Source organism: Carassius auratus, unplaced genomic scaffold, assembly GCF_003368295.1.
Source record: "Carassius auratus strain Wakin unplaced genomic scaffold, ASM336829v1 scaf_tig00216324, whole genome shotgun sequence".
NCBI classification, from domain to species: Eukaryota; Metazoa; Chordata; class Actinopteri; order Cypriniformes; family Cyprinidae; genus Carassius; species Carassius auratus.
Window position 1 is genome coordinate 225,386 of NW_020528509.1, and position 22,115 is coordinate 247,500.

Consider the following 22,115-nt stretch of genomic DNA (forward strand, 5'->3'; position numbering starts at 1 on the left):
GATAGACATTTTCAATGATTTAAATGGAAATTATCTAAAATATTTGTATTCATCTAAAGTGTCTAAAGAAAGAAAGTCATGAATTCCATGACGTCTGTGTTAGTAAATGATTTTCACTAGGGTTTTCACTTTAAGGTTCAGTGAAGTTTTCATGAGCAAAATCCAGTCATTTCAATTGGAATCCCAGTCTGGAATTTCAAGTGATTGTAAAGATTTCCTAACGTGTTCCCAATACAGGTTCAAGTTGCTGTATTCTGTGTGAGCTGTGCTTAATACATCGCTACACTATTGACACTAGACTTATTTTGCATATGAAGTTTTACTAAAAGTATGCTCATGTGACTGTACCTTTACATTGAAAAAAGGACTCAAGTCAGTTGCAGTAGTGGCAGATGTGAGTTTTATACATGCAAGTATCACATACACAAATTTTGTTTAAAGGGTACATAACATACACAGTTTCACCTTATCTCATGTTAATCTTGAGTAGAGTAGTACTGCATCCCTTCAAATCTCCAAAAAGAAAACGATTTCCTGGTGAAGCGCGTTGATGTGCGCGGTCTCGCTCTCCTCTGGTCAACTTGTGCACGGGCGCGCTTTTCCAAGAGAAATGCTCATATAAGGAGATCCACCATCGTCTACATCATTAGATCCATAATCAAAAAAAAAAAAAACAGCCGAAACTAGTACCAACCCAGAAGTAAGATTTTCAGCACAGAAATTCTCTGTCATTCATCCAAATTATTATTATTTTTTTTACTTTGCCCATGTTTAGCATGAGAATCCATCTTGTACCCCCCCTTTAAGAAAAATATACAAATCTTGTTATTCTGCCAATACTGTGCAGTCCAGCTAGTGACACAAATGCAATATTTAACTTAATAAACCTTGTGTTAGGAAATCCTCTTCTAAAAACCACGTTAGTAACAAAAGAATCCTTTAAGTGGTTAATTTTTACACTCGCGCACACACACAAGCACACATTTCCATCATGTGTCTGTTCATGTGATCCTCAAACAATAATGCCAAATGTTCCGGAGCAAACGGAGAGTTGTTTACTGGCTCCTCTGTGTATTTCACACGTGGAGTGGAGGAGAAATGTTGTTGTCCTTTTCAAAAATAGAAAGAGGGAGACCAAATGCTTATCACTTCTATTTCTCAGGAGACAGTTTTGGTAGACGAACACGGTGATATGATTATGAGCTGGGATTGAGACTGTCCACCAGACTCTCTTGTGTGTGCAGAACTAAGAATTAATGCAAATGTAGAAGTCTGATGAATGTTCATGATTTAAACTAAACTAATTTTTTATAATAAATAATCATTTAAAATATCATTTGCATATGTTTTATAAACAAATGTATTCCTGTGATGGCAGTTGAATTTTCAGCAGCCATACTCTTTAGTCACAGGATCCTTCAGAAATCATTCCAATATATTGATTTGTTAAAATTATGGTATTTTTAATATTCAAAAGTGTTGTTTTATTTTTCATATTTCTGTATTCAAAAGTATTATATTTAAAACTGTAATCATATAACATTTATGCAATTGTCATTATTGTGTAAGTGAATTTTTTATTATTTTATCAAGAAATTTCTCAGTCAGTAGTAGCCTCTAGATGAATTTGAAAAGTGCTGTCTTGATCTTGATCTTGGCTCAGTCTCTCCTTGCCTTGGTCTTGGTCACATTTTGGTCTCAACACACTCTGGTCTTGACTTGATTTTGATTTAGGTGGTCTTGACTACAACACTAGTCACATAGTCATTCATTTAGTCATTTTGCAGATGCTTTTATACACTGCATATTGTTGCCTTGCACGTTAGATGTACAATGACAATAAAGTCACATAATCACATAAAGTGATTCTTCTTAAAGAGGCAAACAGACACAGGAAGTGCTCGTAATACCACGTTTCAGGCATTTGTTCAAATAAGCATTTATCACTAGTTTATTTATCAAAGAATCCAGAAATAAAATGTATCTCCGTTTTTACAAATATATTAAGCAGTAAAAACTTTTTTTCAACATGGAACCACTATTAATAGTTAAGCACCAAAGCAGCATAATAGTGATTTTTTGAAGGATCATGTGACACTGAAGACTGTGTTGTCATCAAATAAAAGACTTTTAAAAATATATTCCAATAGAAAAGAGTTATTTTAAACTGTAATATTTACATTACTTCTGTTTTTACTGTAATCAAATATGTGCTCATTAATTTTCAACAACTGAGACATAAATTCAATGAGATTCACAGACATATGATGAACAGAACTGGAATGATGAGTTTCTGAAGTAAGTGAATATGAAAAGTAGCTGAGAATCTGTTGTGGTCACCAGCTGCTTACAGTGGATCTCACCCTCATGGAGCGCACCAGATTTGACAGTTATTGCTGTGAGATGTTACCCCACTCTTCTACTAAGACATTTGCCAATTCCCAGACATTTCTTGGTGGACACGTCGGTTTGCCAATGCGAAGATGATGGAAGATTTAATGAATCGCAATACACATTGTATCATAAGGACTTTTGTATTGTAACAATTGTGGTCTTGTACACAATGGGGGAAATATTTATTTGTTACCCTGCTGATTTTGTAAGTCCACTTACAAAGAAATGAATGGTCTGTCATTTTTATGGCTAGTAGCATGAAGCATGGTGGGAAGGAGACAACTGTTGGTGCGATTATTTGGAAATGGAAGAAATATCAACCAACCATCAATCTGCCTCGATCTGGAGCTCCGTGCAAGCTCTCTCCTCATGGGGTACGGATGTTCATGAGAAAGGTGAGGGATCAGACCCGAATAATTTTAAGGCAGTTGGGACCACAGTCACCAAGTAAAACATTAGTAAGACACTACACCTCAATGGACTGAAATCCTGCAGCACCTGGAAGATCCCCCTGCTCAAGAAGGCAACATCTAAATGATTCAGAGAAGCCTTGGGAGAAAGTGCTTTGGTCAGATGAGACCAAAATTGACTTGTTGTGTTTGGAGGGAGAGAAATGCTGACTATGACCCCAAGAACACCATCCCTACAGTCAAGAACGGAGGTGGAAACTAAGGATACAGGACGACTTCACCACATTGAGGGACAAATGGACAGGACCATGTACTGTAAAATCTTGGACGAGAACCTCCTTCCCTCAGCCAGAACACCGAAGATGGGTCATGGAAAAGTCTTCAAAGATTAAAATGACCTGAAACATACCACCACCTCTGTTCTTCCCAACAAGGGTTTCTGCATTAACTTCTAAGTCATGTTTTGCTAAGGAGATCAAATACTTATTTTACTCACTGAAATGCAAATCAAATTCTAACCTTTATATAAAGTGTTTTTCTGGATTCTTTGTTTGGTATTCTGTCTCTATACGTTAAAATAAAGCATAAAAATTACAGACCCTTAATTTTTTTGTTAGTGGGCAAACTTACAAAATCAGCAGGGGATCAAATATATATTTTGCCCACTGTATGTTACTAATGTCTTACTCTCTGTCTTTCACAGGGTGGAAGATTTAAAGGCATCACTATGGGTTTTCCTCAGCGTTCCTCCGGCAGACGATCTTTTGGACGTTCCAAGCGTCTCAGTATGGCTCGCTCACTTGATGACCTTGAGGTAAGGTTCCCCAAATGCTCTTCTTTTTCTCCTCAGGAAGGTGTCCCTACATTTCACTCTGTCTCTCTCACATTCTCAAACTTCTCAGCATTCCGATCCTATCACTCGGAGGGTTGGGAACGATTACATAAGGAATGAGCGATCTACGCAGTAATTGAGAGACATGCATTCACACTGAAACGAACAAACACAAGCAACCCTCCAGAGTGCATGAATTCTAGGGCACTTATTCACGAAACGACAGCTGTGTGCCTGTAGAGCAGATCTGACACCGCAGCGAGGGTATTCTAGTGTATTAATGGCTGTGGTCACACTCACACACGTGAGTTTAATGTTAGACCCAGCAGTCAAAGAGATAGAGTGCTACCACGTGTCGTGTGATGCTCGCACAAGTGTGGTGACGGCAGATTGCCATGGCAACGGAGGAGACTGTGAAACATGGATGGTGTAATTTTCAGATGGAGGAGCTCGGGGGCACAAAAAAACTGACAGCACATCACATCTGAGTCTATCCTGATAGCCAACATGCTAGTGGTTATTATAGTTTTATCTATTTGTGTGTAATCACACACTTAAATTGGAACATTCAATTCCTCATTAATCTAATTATCCTCTTCCAACGTAATTTGTGCAGAAAACAATAAGTGAAACATTCATGTGTTGTTTTTGTGAAAAGTGTAAACACTGTGGAATGTTGGTGGTATGAAAACATTGGTTGACCAATCGTAGTGATTCGGCAACCTGTTGAAAATGTATTTTAAATGACCATCAATCTGTGTTTAACATTCACAAAGTTTTCCATTATAAAACTAAAGTTCTTCTTGGTATAGCATGATGACTGAGTACAGGCAATGGGTTTCTACCCAGGTCTGGACCCGTGAATTTAACCGCTAAGTGTTTAACTTATTGTGCTCCACTCCTAAATAGTGGAGGTTGAAGGGTAAATGTTGCAAAAAATAAAACTTCACAGTTACATTCTTGGGACAGCTGAGACTTATATTACATATTGTAAAAAGGGGCATAATATGTCTCCTCTAAGGAGGGGCCACAGCTATATCATTGCAAAAATCTTGGTTTCAGTTTCCATGAAAAGACACATTTACGTTTCATGCAAGTGCCAGATGTTTTTTTGCAAAACCTGACATTGCATTCAAGGTATTTGTTATTAGTTCATGTATTCCCTGGGAATTAAACCCTTGCATTTGTCATTGCCAGCACTATGTAAATGCATTGTAGGTAGCTTTGAATAATACCTCCTCCATATGCATAAATGTAAAAATATAGTCAAAACTGTAATAATTTATGATACTGTTCAAAAGTATGGAGTCGGTAAGATGTTTAAATGTATTTGAAAGAAGTCTCTCATGATCACCAAGACTGCATTTATTTGATCAAAAATACATTAAAATGTATACATTTCATTTTCTATTTAATATATAATGTTAAATGTAACATAATATTAAACTATATTAAATGTAACAATATTAAGTGTAATTTAATATATTTTAAATTATACATTTTTTTATTATATTTTAAATTAGGCAAACATTTTTTTTTAAGTATTATATCCCTGTAAGTGTAAAGCTGAACTTTCACCATATTTCATCGTACTATTTTTTTTTTTTTTTTCAGGATTTTTCAATGAACAGAATATCCAAAGGAATATAAATAATGATGATAATAATAATAATAATAATAATGACCCTGAACTTCTATACAACAATATACTCTAAATTAAATAATCTTCATAAAACAACTCTAATTAGATAATCATCATAAAAAAAAAATGTTTTTTTTTTCTTTTTCTAAAATCTCTTCTGGGTTTCTGAGGGTAATCAGTGCTTTTTAACATTTGTCCACTATTATAAATGGTCAGTCAATAATAAATAACTGATCCCAGGAAAAGTTTTTCTTTTGGACTTGTTTATGTATATTCAAAACTGCTCTTTTAAAGAGCAGGAATCCTAGCTGAGTCACATAGCATGAAAATGAGTCTCCGTGCCACTCTGACGGGACAGTCACAATGTTGATCAGGCATGATAAGATAAAAGAATGAAACGCTTCCTCCAGTTAGTGGCTGGAACAAACACGCCTGACTGCATAAAGCGGGTTTTATTGAGTGAAGAAGAGAGAAAGCAACAGTTTTAAGCTCTGAAAAGCAGGATGTGTGTCATCTGCGCAGTACAAATGCTAAGAAAAGCCTTGATAGTTAATACAGAAATCATGATAATGATATAGAGGGAAAAGAAGTTAAATGTGACTGTTTTATATTTTTTACTCATGCTTCCGTTATTTTCTTGGAGTCTCTCTCTCTTTAGTTTCCTCTCATCTCTTTACCTCGTCTTCCGGTAGCTTCGTCTCTTTTCTCAGAGCTGCACATATGCAGGGTGGCGGCACTTGTGTGTGAACAGAGCTTGCTTTGTACAGCAGCACAGTAATTAGTGTAAGAGTGTGTGTGTGTGTGTGTGCTAATGAGCATTGAGCAGCATTCTTCTCGTTAGCAGGGATTCTGCTGCAAACTCACACGCTCTGCAGTGAGGCATGAATGTGCATACGTACTCTTAAATTACATGCTAATTGAATACTGTCCTTAAATGCTGTGACACACACTCTCAAGCTCTGAGATGAACATACACAAACAACATCAGGAAAGGCACTAATTACCAGCTTCTCCAGAACACACACACATTTCCTCTGACTGGCCTATCATACAAGAGAAAGCGAGCTCTGCAGTTATCTTGTCAGTGAGTCTTTACCCAGTAAGATGTAATTTCTTTTCATGCCCACAGACGCTGTGTGACATCACGCCAGCCTTTCCAGCCTTCAGTTTGCTCACTGAGCCAACAGATCCCTACCCCCTTTCAAAACTGATTGTGATTATTGTTGAATGTCACAAATGCGATTTACATGGATCATTTAGGCTGAATTGCACTCCAGAAATTAACAGACTCTGGTATTTGAAATGCACATATTTGGTCTTATAATGTATCATAAGTAAATAAATGAAATTTGATCTTCATAATCTTACCTAAGAAACAAATAATTTTGCTTCAGTATGACTTGGCTGATGTAATCAAAAAAGTTTTTTTACTGCCACCATTTATAGCGGGGCATTTTTTTGACTCCAAGACCCCTATTGTTCAAAACAATAGTTTCTTAATAGTAAAATACATTTCAGGAGGTTTTAAGAATGGAAGGTTTTTCCAAGATTCCCACCATAGATATATATACGTATTCCTCATTACTGAGTGTTTCTATGGGCCACTATACGTTAACCATCTGCCATACTGTAATTGTGAACTTGATGTCATTCACCATAGTAATCTCTGAATATTTGAAAGATGCCACAGTCCTGCAGAGAATGCAAATTCCCTTTAAGAAAAGTCATGTCATTTGGCGGCCATCTTTGAAAATGCCTCTTTGAAATGCCTCTCGCAAATGCAAATCTCTTTGAATGGGGAAACATAAAATTCTACAAAACTGTTCACTAAACTTGCAATTAAATTTCTTATTTTAAATCACCAAAGAAATCTGATATCAACTGTTTATCAACTGATATCAAAATGTTTATTTTATGGTAACCATATTTATGGTTATCTGTTGCTTTTGTTGACATGAATTTGCATTTTGCACGGGAATTGAAGATTGGATTATATCCGTTTTGCAAAGACACATTTATGTTGCCAGTTGTAAATGGAAATGTTTTAACAAATCAGATAGATATCCGATCAGAGAAAATGCATAAGGTTACTAGGTGTAAACAGTCTCAAAAAAGAAAACATCAACAAAATCACTGATTGCGTTTACCCCTCCGTGTTTACAAACACAACACTGGGAGGCACAGCTGTTTAGAGGTCATTTCCATTTAATGATGTCACAGAATTTACCAGTAATTGAAAACCGATGTGTGAATGGTGCTTTACCGGAAAAAAAGATGCAATGCCGTTGCCTGTGTGAGCAGCGCAGATTTACCGGTAAAGTCATTCCGGTAATTTTATAGCAATTTACTGATATTACTGTGTGAAAGGGGCTAAGATTTACAATATTTTTTACAATATTATTTTTATAACAGTATTTCACGAATAGCAGTGTGATATGGCTGTAAATCAGCAGAGCTGTGATTTGGCCATAGTTAATAACAGTGTGCCAATATACAGTGATATTGCATTGCATGGCTATGAGTGTCATATTGTGTTTATACAACAGTTCAACAGCACGAGTGGCAGTGAAATTAGCATAATAGGATATATTGTATGCAGGCTTTGCTTAACCCCTTTTATAAAAAAATTTTCAGACATGAAGATGAAGTAGAACATGAAGAGTTGAGGCCTTAGTTTAGTTGAGGCCTAACGACTGCAATTGGATTTATATGTCCAGTATAACTAAACTGACTGTTATCCCACCGGTCACAATTGTTAACATCCACATGTTTACATATTCTCTGACAGCACTCAACAAAACATAATAATTTTGAATGTATATATTAATACTAGACACCTTAAAGATAATGTGGACCAAAAATCTTTGTCATATCTTTCCATATTTGCAGGAAATGCACTAAAACATCAGTCTTTTGGAGCTTTATGAATGAAAACCTTCTTCATGGTCAGAAGTGTGTCTGGTGGAATTAAATGGGTTAACCAACTTTGTGACAGCCATGTTGGTTCAAATTTGTGGACTTGATCATGTATGAGTAATTGGATCAGTGCTGCATGTTCAAGGCAATGTGTTGAATAATTGAAAATTAAATTTGAGATCATCTGAATCACTTTGATATTCTCAAGACGATTGCAGCATACATGTCAAGCATGCGTGAAAACAACTTGATGGTTATCATCATAAGAGCAGATGCTGTTTAGTCATTATTTGAATCCTTTCAATTAGAATCATAGAGCAAATAATAATAATTCTGAATATTAGAACCTAAATACTGTTTTTGTTGTGCACCATGACACAGCACAGGAAAATAGCTTCCTATTGTTGGAATGCTTGATTAGTAGAATTCCAATAATTGTGCAACCCAGAAGAAACATGTCTCAACTCTTGGTCCTGTAACTGCCTGATTTGTTTCCAGTTGTATTTCTATATGCATGAGTTACTATTACCTATGAGTCCAAGTTGATGTATTCTCTCATGTTACGGTATTTTATAATCAAAAGCAGGAGCAATACTGCACATTTTTAACTCACTGGGGCTGCTCGCTACAGAAGCCACATGCGCTCATCTGTACATAGCTTCACATCAGTCACAAATGCTGACTGATTTATTACAGTGAGGATTCTATTTGCTCCCTGCTCCAAAAAACAGACCCCATGGATTCTTAAACACTGCTTACAGAGAGAACAGTGTCGGGACTTGTTGAAGAATGTAGCCCTTCATACCAGCTTTAGGTTTAATAGTGCCTGTGAAACACGACAAATCCACACACAAACACACTGAGAAGGACAATTCAATGTTCCTGATACTTTTTATTGTACACATTGACCGCATTTATACACACACTGAAATAAACACATGCCAGGAAGCTGAACCCCTTTAATTGTTTAAACACACACACACACACATTCATTTGGATTCTTTCACGCTCCCTTCTTTAAGCAGATGCTGTGCTCCAAGCATACTAAGTAGGTGACACAAGGCATTGTGTAAATAACATGAAGAATCCCACTGTGAAGCACTTACATTTCAGTGCGTGTGTGTGTGTGCGTGCATGTGTGTGTGTGTGTGTGTGTGTGTGTGTGTGTCTGTTTCTCACGCCTCTGTGAAGTATATGAGTGTGAACGCACAAGCACACTCACTCACTCCCTCCCTCTTGCGAGCGTGTCTCTGCATCTCTGTCTGTGAGCCCTGGGCTCTGTGGGCGGAATAGGAATTACAGCGGAGTGGGTTGAAAAGACGGAGAGAGAGAGAGAATCGAACAACACAAGACACAGAGATAGTGACAGGGACAGACTGTGAATACGGACTCACACACACTGTATTGGACGAAGCCAGTGGATGAATGTGTTTACAGAGCGTGGAGTCATTAAACGGCCGACTGTGGAGTCTAACACTGCCATACATGGAGCCAACTTTGAGCATCAGTACTGATGGAGTGAGTACCTGTGCATGAACATTTGAGCGTGCTGGTTTGATCTGTCAAGCCGTGTTGTGTTTTAGTTGAGGTGGGTTTCTAGCACTGGAGTCTGTGCCTGCTGTTAATATTTAAGAGTGTGATTGTGATCACAGCGCTGTTTGGATTTTAACACCGCTTGCACAAGTACTTGTGAGATCTTGCTTTGGAATGCGTGTCCATGTCTGTTGAAACCTCAAATTAGTTAAGAAATCTGTTGATGGATGGGTTATCAGGTGAAATTGCATCTTACGCACTCATTTGATGCCAATTTGTCATTTGCATGTTTTATGCCAAAATAAGCAGGATGAATGATATTTATATATGTAATTATGTAATTGACCTTTTATGGTTTGATCACGAATCATCTTGGATATCCTAATCATGTGACCTGATTTGTCCAATCAGGTGTTATTGAATTCTTATGATCTCCTAATGAAAGATTTCTATATCTGTCATTCTGTTTTTGGGGAATTTTCTTTGAGCATCTTTGAAGATCTTTTGTTGTTAGCTATGACTTTAAAACAACTTCGTCTGCAATCTTACGTTTCTCATGACTTGAGGGTGTTAGAATTTTTATCCTTGATATTGTGCAGGCTTTAGACAACAAACATTCACTATGAAGTAAAGCTGCACTTCCCTGTAAGAAAGACCACGAATCAAAAGGTTACTTTGTGAAACAAATACTTTGCGAGTGAACTCATTCTATAATGCAATTAAGTAATTTATAGTTACAATGATTATTGTTTCTGAGTTCCTTGATTTTGGGAAAATGGACACTGCTGCCCCCCCCAACAACCCCCTCCCCTTGAACAAAAGCATTTCACCTGAAAATTGCAATAGAAATTTAATAGATTTCCATTTTATTTTTTTATTTTGTTTTTTTTTTACAAGAAAAATGTACTTCTACATTATGCTAAATATAAATCAGATGTATCTTGGAGTCCCTGTAATGAATATGCAAACAACATGTAATATATTATTTTAAAGGTTTTTTATGTATGTGTCTATTTTTAATTCATATGATCAAGATTTTGTGTGTGAGTGTGTTTGTGCCCGTGTTGGAAGATACAGCAGATGGCAGTACTGAGACAAGTTGGTCTTTTAATGAAAAATCAGCTAGGACTGACATTCTCTGTTCATTCCTTCTGTCTGTATACTTTAAATGATGTAAATAACAAGCATATTTACATAATGAATTGTTCAACGGTTTCAACATCATTAATGATATTGTTTATTCTACTTATCTCTCTTCTATGTTTCTCTCTTTTCATGTTTTGCAGTGTTGATCAGTCTTAAATTATATGCTGTGCTGATAGACTTTAGTTGTAGGACTTTGTTGGACAGTCTTGCACTGGTTTTAGAGTACTAGATCAATTTGACATCCTATATTATATATGTATGAATGTAATATATATATATATATATATATATATATATATACACACACACACACACACACACACACACACACACACACACAGTACAGACCAAAAGTTTGGAAACATGACTATATTTAATGTTTTTGAAAGAAGTTTCTTCTGCTCATCAAGCCTGCATATTTGATCAAAAACACAGAAAAAACAGTAATATTGTGAAATATTATTACAACTTAAAATAATAGTTTTCTATTTGAATGTACTTAAAAAAAAATTATTCCTGTGATGCAAAGCTGAATTTTCAGCATCATTAATCCAGCCTTCAGTGTCACATGTAACATCCAGTCTGTCACATGATCATTTAGAAATCATTCTAATATTCTGATTTATTATGAGTGTAGGAAACAGTTCTGCTGTCTTATATATTTGATAAATAAAAGGTTAAAAAGAACTGCATTTATTAAAAAAAAAAAAAAATTCTAATAATATATATCCTAATAATATATTTTCTTTACTATCACTTTTTATCAATTTAACACAACCTTGCTGAATGAAAGAATTGATCTTATGTAAAAAAAAAAAGAAATAAAAAAAATTACTGACCCCAAATTACTGACCAGTAGTGTATATTGTTATTACAAAATATTTATATTTTAAAAACATAGCTGCTGCTTCTTCTTCTTCTTCTTTTTTTTTTTTTTTTTTTTTTTACTTTTTATTCATCAAAGTATCCTAAAAAAGTATCACATGTTCTGAAAAAAATATTAAGCAGCAGAACTGTTTCCAACTTTGATAATGAATCATCATATTAGAATGATTTCTAAAGGATCATGTGATAATGATCCTAAAAATTCAGCTTTGCATCACAGAAATAAATGATAATTTAAAGTATAATAAATTTAAAAACAATAATTTTAAATCGTGATAATAAATCACAATATTAAAAAAAAATCTGTATTTTTGATCAAATAAATGCAGGCTTGATGAGCAGAAGAAACTTCTTTCAAAAACATTAAAAATAGTAATGTTTCCAAACTTTTGGTCTGTATATAAATATATATATATATATATATATATATATATATATATATATATATATATATATATATATATATATATGTTACTGTATATATAATAGTGTGATATTATTACATTAAATCCTTTGTTTCTTATTAATGGTTTGTTATCGTCCATTAACATAACGAGATGAGATATCTTTCTGCATAGAGTTGCATCTGTTTGCCAGCTCGCTTAGCTCACATAAGCTCCATTGCTCGTAGTTCGAGAGGGAAGAGAGAACCACTGTTAATGCCTTCATGCCCACTGGGAACAGGCAGAGAGGAAAGTCATGAGAACCAACGGGAATGTGGATCTGCATTCAAATGACTTGAGATTTGACTAGACTTGAGTGTTATGTACTGGTTTTCTCTTGAGAACACCAGGACTTCCCCTGATTCAGAGACTTCATCTCTATCTGAAATGTGTGCCACAGCCCTGGAGAGTAGATCTGGGCCGAGCCATGCATTTGAATGTATACTAGCAGTGATGTCCTGTCATACTTCTGTTCATTGCTGAACCTCAGAACTTTTCTTTCAGATATGATTTCTTTCTTTCTTTCTCTCTTTATGAATGAACGAATGAGGCATTTATATGGAATTTATTGACATATCATATCATATATAAATGTCTGAGACCGGTTGGTTTGTGGGTTTTGTTCCATATTTATAGTAGATTTCACATCTAATATCTTTATTATCATTTAAATAGAGGCAAACTGTTTTTGGCATTTGTGATGGGTGATTAAAAAAAAGAAAAGAACAGAAAAACAGCCTGCACACACACACACACACACACACACACACAAAAACTCCAAACCTCCCTTAAAGATCTTTCACCACCAGCCAAAAAGCATAATTTCAATGGTCCCCTAATATTTTTGTTCTCTAAAATATGTCTGCCAGTGCCAAGTATTTTTCAGATCTTTCTTTATCACCCATCTAGTCAGGAAATTGCTAAATGCAATACTCATATTTTTTAATGGAGCTCATGAGGTTTGTATCAAACACTGCCTTTGTACCTCCAGCTCTGGGATGTTTTTATTGCTTTCTCTCTCTGTACTGATATGACCTGCCCCAGAACCTGCCTTTCATTAACGTCCGCTCTCACACAGTCCTTCACCTTACGTCATTCTCCAACTGCCTCACTTTCCTCCAAAAACACGCCTTTCAGCAGGACGCACCAGAGGCCTGTCCATCCTCTTGGATTTTTACAGCTCTATGAAACTCAGTGGAGCTTTGCTGCGGAGTTCCCCGGCTGTGTTTTTAGACGTCGGGAAATTAAGACGGATGCTTATTTGAAGTGGCAGCGCAGGGCTGTGCCGTTGGAGGCCCGGAGTGAGTGCTTTCTTTTGTCTTGAATGGAGGATTTATTTGAGTCGTGGCAGAGCCAGGGATGGTAAAGCGCTTGAGTAAGCATTCCTTGATTCCTCTAAGTGAGAGGCGCTAGTTGGTGTTGAAAAAGATCACAGAGAGAAAAGTCTGACATCTGTTTTTATAGTTACTTCACAGGTCAAGGAACGAAAGAATCCCATTCTTTCTTCTCCATCTGAATTTCTCGCTCGCAACCCAGGTGCTTTCTGCGGAGAGTCGAGGTTGCTGTAGAAACAGCACAGAATCAGAATGGAACTTGATCGTCAGTGAGACTGAGTGTGTGTCTTTGCGCTCGGAGAGCATGTCAGCTCTTGCTGTGGAGGAATGAAATGAGCGCAGGCAGGGCGTAAGAGCGGGATGGATTCGCCAGTCAAAGCATTGGGTCTCTACACGTTAGGAGCTGCGCTGAATGAATGGATGCACATCGCGAAAAGACCATGAGTCTTAAAAAGAGACTTTCCTTTAAAAGGGTTTGCTACTTTCATACGGTGAGTTAGATCTGAGAGGGACAAAGTTTTTCCATGTTTCTCTTTTTCTGTCTACTGTCTCTTATGTGTCTAGACTGTGCATTGTCTCTTCAAGAGTCATTGTAAGATGTTAAAGCCATCTCTTTTGTTAGTCCCCATTCAATAGCTGTGTAAACATCCTCCTGCTGTCTGAAAAGGGGAGCGACTGAACACCTGGTATTACTAGCACTGTTTGTTCCACTAAAACTATGTCTTCTTGACAGCCGCGTGTGCTGATTGATTAGACGTGGGTATTTTGCCAGATAAAACAGCTCGTCTGTATGTCTTAAGAGTTAGTGCTGTAAGTTAGCTTGAGCATTTGTTAAGCCAAAGCAAACATGCAAGTATTGGAGATGAATTCGGACACACAGCTTACTCTTTCTATGCTAGGGAATTTAGCACTCAATGCAAGGGACTATTCATTTCAGATTCAAATATAAACTCTGGAATCTGTTTGTCCGTTAGCCGTTAGTCGCACAGTTCCCTGCTTCTTCTCAAACCACGGTGTGTTAGGTTTGGAAAAAACTTGTCTGTTACTTTGCAAACACCTTACTGGAATGTGTGTATGTGGGAGGGAGAGCGGTCATCAAATATGCTTTTTGACCAGCATTACAGAGAACGTACATCATTACTCCAGTCTTCAGTGTCACATGATCCTTCACAAATTATTATAATATGCTGATTTGGTGCTCAAGTAAACATTTATATTATTATCATCATTATTGAAAATAGTTGTGCTGCTTAATATTTTTTGTGGAAAAATACATCATATTATGCTAATACTGTAAAATTGATTGTGATAGCTGTTTCATGTTGACCTTAATATTCAGTTTCTAATATTCAACAATTATCCCATCCTTATTTAAAGAGATAGTTCTCCCATTTACTCACCCTCAAGCCGTCCTAGGTGTATATGACTTTCTTTATAATGGCCGTGAATGAGGGTAGATATTTTGAAGTCCAAAAAATTTATCCATCCATCATAAAAGTACATATAGATGTAGGGGTAGCACTGATGAGAATAACTATGCTAGTTTTAGTCTACACTAGTTTCAATATGGACATTGCTTCAGGAGGATTTTAGTAACCCCCTGGAGCTATGTGGAGTACTTTTTTTGATGGATTTGTGCACTTTTTTGGGGGGCTTCAAAATCTCAAACACCTTTCACTGACATTATGAAGCTTAGTGAAGTTATGTTACCTCAAAGGTGTCTTTGGGTCAGAGAAGGAGTGAGGCTGCCACCTGAAATGTCTCCATTGTCACACACCTTTTAGGTCTTGGAGTAATGAGCTGATGAGGTTTGATGAAGGAGAAATGCATTGTGTTGGGGCACTCCAGGAAGATGTTTTGTTGTATGATCCGAAGTGCTCCTGTGCTCCTATTTACAGTTGAAATATATTTAAACTATACATGTAGCTACTTGTGCTCCGGGAATCCATGTTTTCATTGTTATATGGTAGGGGTGGCTATTACACATCTTCTGTAGCAGAATTTCCAAAACACAAGCAAAGAAGAAACCAAAACAACAGATGCTTCCACACGTAATGTAACATGATCATCAGGCATAAAACACCATCAAAACTGTGCAATGTTATGGAATAAAATGTCGACCCATGAAAGGGTAATGACTGTCTTATGTTAGGCCTTATGTTAAACTAAATATTACTTTTTCCCCCCACATCAGTTCACACTACATACACCATTCAACTTTATTAGAAATAAAACCCTGAAATAATTACATTGCAGAAGTATTCATCTTAATTATTAATTTTATGCACTTTTATAGTCTTAAGTTTTTTGGGGGTATGATGCGACAAGCTTTGCAGGTCTGCATTTGACAGTTATCTGCCTTTCTTCTCCTCACCTGTTCACCTCTCAAGCTCTGTCAGTTTGAACGAGGGCTTAGAGATATTTTCAGGTTTCTCCAGAAATATTTGATTGCATTCAAACCCAGGCTGTAGCTGAGCCACTTAAGGACATTCACAGAGTTGTCTATGAGCCACTCTGTGAATAAATATAACCTATGCTGTGTGCTTAGGGTCATTGTCTTGTTGGAAGGTGAACCTTCTGACAAGTCTGAGGTTCTGAATGCTCTGGACTGAGTTTTCATTAAGGCTGTCTCTATATTTTGGTGCATTGAGTGTTCATTCTGCTCTGACGAGTTCCTCAGTCCCTGCCACTGAAACACAGTCCCACAGCACTTGTTGAATTGTTGAAACCTGGTTAGTGGAATGTTGCAGTGTCGCTGTCCTTCTGTAAGTTTCTTCCTTCTGCATGTATGATCATGGAGCTCATCTAGAGTGACCATCAACTTCTTGGTCACCAGTATAAATAAGCCCCTTCTCCATCAATTGCTCAGTTTGGCCAGGCGGCCAGCTCTAGGAAGAGTCCTAGTTGATCAAAGCATCTTCTTTTATGGATAATGGAGGCTACATGCGTATGTGAACCCTCAATGCAGCAGAATTTTTTTCTGAACTCTGAACTCTAGATGTGTGACTTGATGCAAACCTGTTTCTGAGCTCTACAGGCAGTTCTTTTGACCTCAGGGCTTGGTGTTTGTTCTGATATGCATTATCAGCTGTTAGACCTTTTATTAAGATAAGTGCCTTTCGAAATCATACCTATTCAATTGAATCTGCCACAGGTTAACTTCACTCGAAGTGTAGTAACTTCTAAAAGCAATATGAATGCTACTGAGATCAATTTCAGCTGTCCAAGATAAGGGTATGACTACTTATGCAATGGAATCTTTTACGTTTTTTTATTTATTTATAAAAATGTTAAACACCTGTTTTTTTTATTTACCATTATGGTGTGTGGAGTGTAGAATGATGTGGAAAAAATTTATTTAAAGCAGTTTAACATAAGTCTGCAACATAACATAACTTTATGTATATTATAAACATCTTGGCTTTGTGAGTGTGTGCTAGCTGTGCTTTCACACTCTGTCATGAAGTCGTCCCTGTGTCAGCTAGTGCACATTTGACTATTTCGTCCTTGCAAACAAAGCACAAAGGTGTTGTGTGTGTGACGTCCATAGCCTTGTGTAAACAAATACACTTGGACAAACAACAATGGATGTTCTGTATGTGTGTATTTAGTTCTGCACCCTGTGGTTTGTGTCTTAAAATGAGTAGTTCAGCCAGAAATGATTTGATAATGTTTTATTCTGCAGCTCAGCAGTAACATCAGGAATGTGCCTCAAACAGCACAAAACTCATACATCCACACATCTGGTTATGTATATATATGAGATCACAGGCCATCCAGCTGCAAATATATGTTAACCCCTTAGGTATGTATGGATCTCTCCACAGTCTGTGCTCTGTTAGAGAATGCACAGCGGAGGGGAAGAGAAGGAAAACACATTAAGTCAGACCAGGGTCATCAGACTGGGAGAGATGCTGAGATGAAAGCAAGATGTGACAGAACTTGTGTGTTCCTGATGCTTTGGTAACGTATCTAAAAAAAATAATTTATTTTTCTTAAATATATTATCTTGAGCTGAGTTGTTAGTCTGTGGTGTGCAGAAGAAAAATTCACCCTATCATTGAAGTCTCAGCATCCATGACTTCCATTTCATAATGACATTCACATGACATGGACTGAATAAGAAAATTGAATTGAATTTGAATTGAATAAGGAAATAACAATTATGTAAACTGTTCTTTGTGTCAGACTTTTTAAAAATAATTATTTGTTTGGTTTTTACTTTATTTTATTTTGTTTTGTTGAAACATTTCTGGATGGTGAATGTTGCAGGTTTGAGTTTAACAAGGGACACAATGAAAGATATTCGCTATTTTAGAACACAGTACTATTACAGTGACTAAAGACTTTGTTTTAAACTGAACCACATTAGCAGAGACATCATATTTGATGTTTAAAAGACTGCTTAGAGTGCGCACTTGAAGTGTTGCCATTTTCATTTATTATAAGCAACATTTATTACATGTCTGTGGGCTTGTTGTCTGGACTTGGCTCATAATTCAGTCCAGTTTATGGAGCTAAAAAAGTTTAATAATAAAGGCAATATTTTTGTATGTGGGTTATTTCCGAGATCAAGTGTTTGGATGTAAGTTTATTGTGGGCTTCTTCTTCTTATTATTATTTTTTTTCTAGCAGCACTGATTATGTAAAGACACAACTCATTCACTGTGATTTCTTGCAACATGTATATAAAAGAGAGACACAACTCTGAAACACTTTAAATATGTCATTAACACAGTTGTTCAGTTAGTTTCCGTAAATGCTGCATTACATTTTTGTAAATGCGTTTGTCACCACATTAATGTTATGGGAATTAATTCAATTGTAGAATGTGGTTAACATTCTAGCCTCAGGTTCTTTTCGACTTTCTTAATGTAGTTGCGTTCTATGCTGACGTCATGAGAAAGTCATAGAAAAAAACGACATCAGCCGTAGGTGATAAATTCATTTTAATCTTCCAAAAACAGATTTTGTTTTAGATCAACCTCGTCAAAAGAGCACCGTTGTCCTTGTTAGATATGAAGCAGCTTCTGTGTGCCATAGTCTTCTATGTTTCATTTAGATGATAGAAAGAGTCAGGAATGTGAGGGGTGGAGAGGTTGGAATATGGGGGCTTGGAAAAGGCCACTTATATTTCAATATGTGGTTACAAGCAGCTCCACTGCCAAAAAATGCAGGGAACCCACTGGAATGAGAAGAGGAAGGAGGGGAACAGAAGGGGTAAGAGGGGGTAAGATGATGAGAGAAGACTATGTCTAAGCACTTTGCTTTCTCTGTGAGTCATATAATGACTTCAAGACATTTCATTCAGAAGGGTTTTAAAGAATGAGCAATATCTTGGACGTTCAGCATCACTCTGTCTTCATCTGCCGTCACAGTCTTCCTAGGGATAGACTTAAAGCCTACTTTTTGGTTTCATATTGTGTTTCCAGATGATGAATTAGTACATGGTCTTACAAGGTTAGAATAGAAGTTGCTCTTTCCCAAAGTTGCTTTTTCTATAGTTGCTGTGTCTTGAAATGAAATGTTTCAATTCTGTGTGAAACTGACTGTTGAGTTCATTTCTTTATTCTTTTTCTTTCTCATTTCATTCAAGGTCACACTGAATTTGTCAGTGGTGTTTCCCCTATTTAGAGAGGATGGAACCAGAGGAATCATTGAGATATTTCCAAGTTGAAGGAATGTATAACAAAATGAGAAATACCTCCACTGGTCCTAGCTATAATACTTTTTTAAAGAGGAAAAAAATTAATGAAGTAGTTATAGGCTGATGTCATCTCAAACATGTTGACGAAAGACAGACTCAAAGCCAAAATTATCATTTTACAGAATGCTCCATATTCTCCACATTCTCTGGGAATTTGTTCAGTTTTCCAAATGCAGTATTGAATAACATCAGGGTCAGTTAGGGCTTGAATACAAGGTCATGTTGGGAAAGAAATTGCTGTAATTCCATCATGTTTGTTTGTATAGACTGTTCAATGGAAACTCCATCCGTCTTTCTGTTTATCCATGCTGGTGCCAGCCGCCAGACGTGGCTGTTTTTTATTTCTTTTCCCCATGACTGTTTCTGGATTGTGAATGATCAGTCTCCCCCTTTCACTGTCTTTTAATTGCTCGTTATAACCTTTTTTTAGGCCTGTACTGAATCAAAATCCTTGTTGCAAGAATAGAGCATTTCATTCGGAGAAGGCTAAGGTCATTTTTGTGCGAGTAAACAATGTGTGACTCAATGTGTGGCCCAATTGTGTTTTTATTTGTTAAGGCCCAGTGTTTTAAATCAATATTGTACTTTGAATAAATGGTCAATTTGGAATATTAATGGTCAGTTTTGTTTTCAGCTATCGTTAACAGTCCTCTTAGCATTTTTCACATAAATTAATCATAATCCTGCCGATTTTATTTCACAATTTTTATAGAAAATGTGAAAAAATATTCACTGATTAATTTTAATGCTTTTTTTTTATTATTATTCTTAAATTGATTCCCTCTAAGAGAGTTCTATAAATGTGCTACAGTATATTTTTTCTATATTAATAATTATTTATTCAAATATATGTAGGCTAGCATACAAAAGTTTGAGGTTGATTAAAACATTCTAAATGTCGTTAGTGTTACTTTTAGTTAAAAATAGTAATTTCTTGACCCAAAACGTTTGGACGGTGGTGTGTACTAAAGCTGTTGTATTTGTTCTCATTCTTAAAAGAGCTTTTTGTAGAAAAACTACGCTATGTAAGCTCACACCCTGGGAATTTCATCACTTACCGACCTTTGAGCCCACATTTAAAGGAAATCACTCATTTGGCACACATCCCATACAAACACTTTACACATCCACTCACCTGAATGCCACTGTAATGACTGGCACGCATCATTCGACTCTACTATAAATGGGTCATCGTTCTGAATAAATCACAGATGAGACTGAAATAAAAATTTTATGCAGTCAAGACATCTTTTTTTTTTATTTTTACAATTTCTATGACTCAGTATTTGTCATTTGGGATTAAAAGGTTTCAGTCTCTTTCTTAATCTCTTACTAAACAGCTGAATGACTTGCTCAGGCAAATCAAAAACTGGGTGGGGCTAATGTGTCACAGTGGGTGGGGTCCGTATCATCAAGATTGCTGGAATGTACCTGATGGATCACATTATCTGTGAGTGAGAGAGGAGGTGTGTGTGTGAAAGACTGTACCAGTAAAACAGGAAGAGCTGGTGTGTGTATCATGCCACCAGAGTACCCTGCTATGCTGCAGACTTCAGTGTGTGATTGCGTCGGTGAAGAGAGTCACTCACACATGTCTCTCTGTCTTTTCTTGCAGTCTGCGGCTGTCTCCGATGGTGGTGAGTAATTAATCAGTTTTGATATTAAACCCTCAAATCACATCTGAACCTCGTTCGAATGTCTGTCATATTTCTGTTCCACTCAGATGTTTTTCCTATCACAGTTTCATTCTTAATTTTTACTTCTATTGTACTCCATGTCTTTGGGATCTAATTACTTCTACATTCCTTGTATACATTACTTTCACCTAATTGTGTTTCCTATTCTACTCAATTTTCACTCCAGTCTCACTTCTGATATCTTGTATCAGGCTCTGTGTTGTTTTCTGTGCTGTGTTTTCAATGTTAATGTAGTTTATATATGTAGATCTGAAATGGATAGAGCTGTAAGCTAATTTAAGGAGAAAGCAAACATCATTTTGGCTGTCTTTTAATTGCCTGATCTCTTGATAAGATTGGCTTTTTGTTCCCTCTGCCATCCATCCCCCCAAATCCAGCTCTTATACAGCAGTTTTGGTAGAATATAAACTAGCATTTTAAAGTCTCTGGCTCATTTTGTGGGAGTAATCAATCTAATTTGGTTCTTTTTGAGGTCAGTTGCAACATTATTTGTGATCAGTTTTCCTCTGAAATCACCAATTTACTTAACGTTATGATGTGACAAAACTAATTCTGGTGTTTCATTACATGCCTCTTTAAACATTCAGCCCAACTTCCTCTCTTTATACAAAACTATTCACACGGAACAGCAACAGTGATTGTACAGAAACTAATATGTTGTCTGATTCATCAGGCCAGAGAAAGTTACTGTTTTGGCTTAATTCTCTGTATTTCAAATCCAACTTCACTAGGTGTGGACAAGCCCTAACATTTTCCCCCCTCAATGCCTCAATTAGCATGTGTGAATGTGCCAGGGTTTCTTTGAATGTTTGCTTAACGTTGCCAGTTGGAGCCATAGATCTTTCAGCCATATGCATAACAAAAGGCACGGAGGGAAAAAGGTATGCATGCAAAACTGAGGAACTTAGACTTTATTTATTTAGTCCACTTTGGACATTCTACTGTCAATAAGTATATCTACTCAACAAGTATCTATAACTACATGTCAACCAACTATCGTTCATTTGCAGCTACGTCAACTATCAATCAATCATTTGCAGCCTCATGTCAGCTAACTCTTATTACAGTATTAGTGGACTGTTAGGTTAGGGTTAGTGTTAGTTGAATCATTTGACATACTTGCACAGTTATAGTCAGTAAAAAGTCTTAAAAATCAAGTTTACGCAGATACTTGCA

The 22,115-nt window shown here is 36.5% G+C and overlaps 1 protein-coding gene across 6 annotated transcripts in view; it reads left to right on the forward strand.

Annotated features, from left to right (window-relative positions):
- Window positions 1-22,115, forward strand: part of LOC113097509 (regulator of G-protein signaling 12-like) — a 44,719-nt gene that overhangs the window by 9,731 nt on the left and 12,873 nt on the right. For all 6 annotated transcript variants that reach the window (XM_026262729.1, XM_026262731.1, XM_026262732.1 and 3 more), the window contains 2 exons: window positions 3,508-3,618; window positions 20,858-20,879. In XM_026262729.1, coding sequence (XP_026118514.1) covers window positions 3,508-3,618; window positions 20,858-20,879 — 133 coding nt within the window. The remainder of the gene's footprint in view (window positions 1-3,507; window positions 3,619-20,857; window positions 20,880-22,115) is intronic.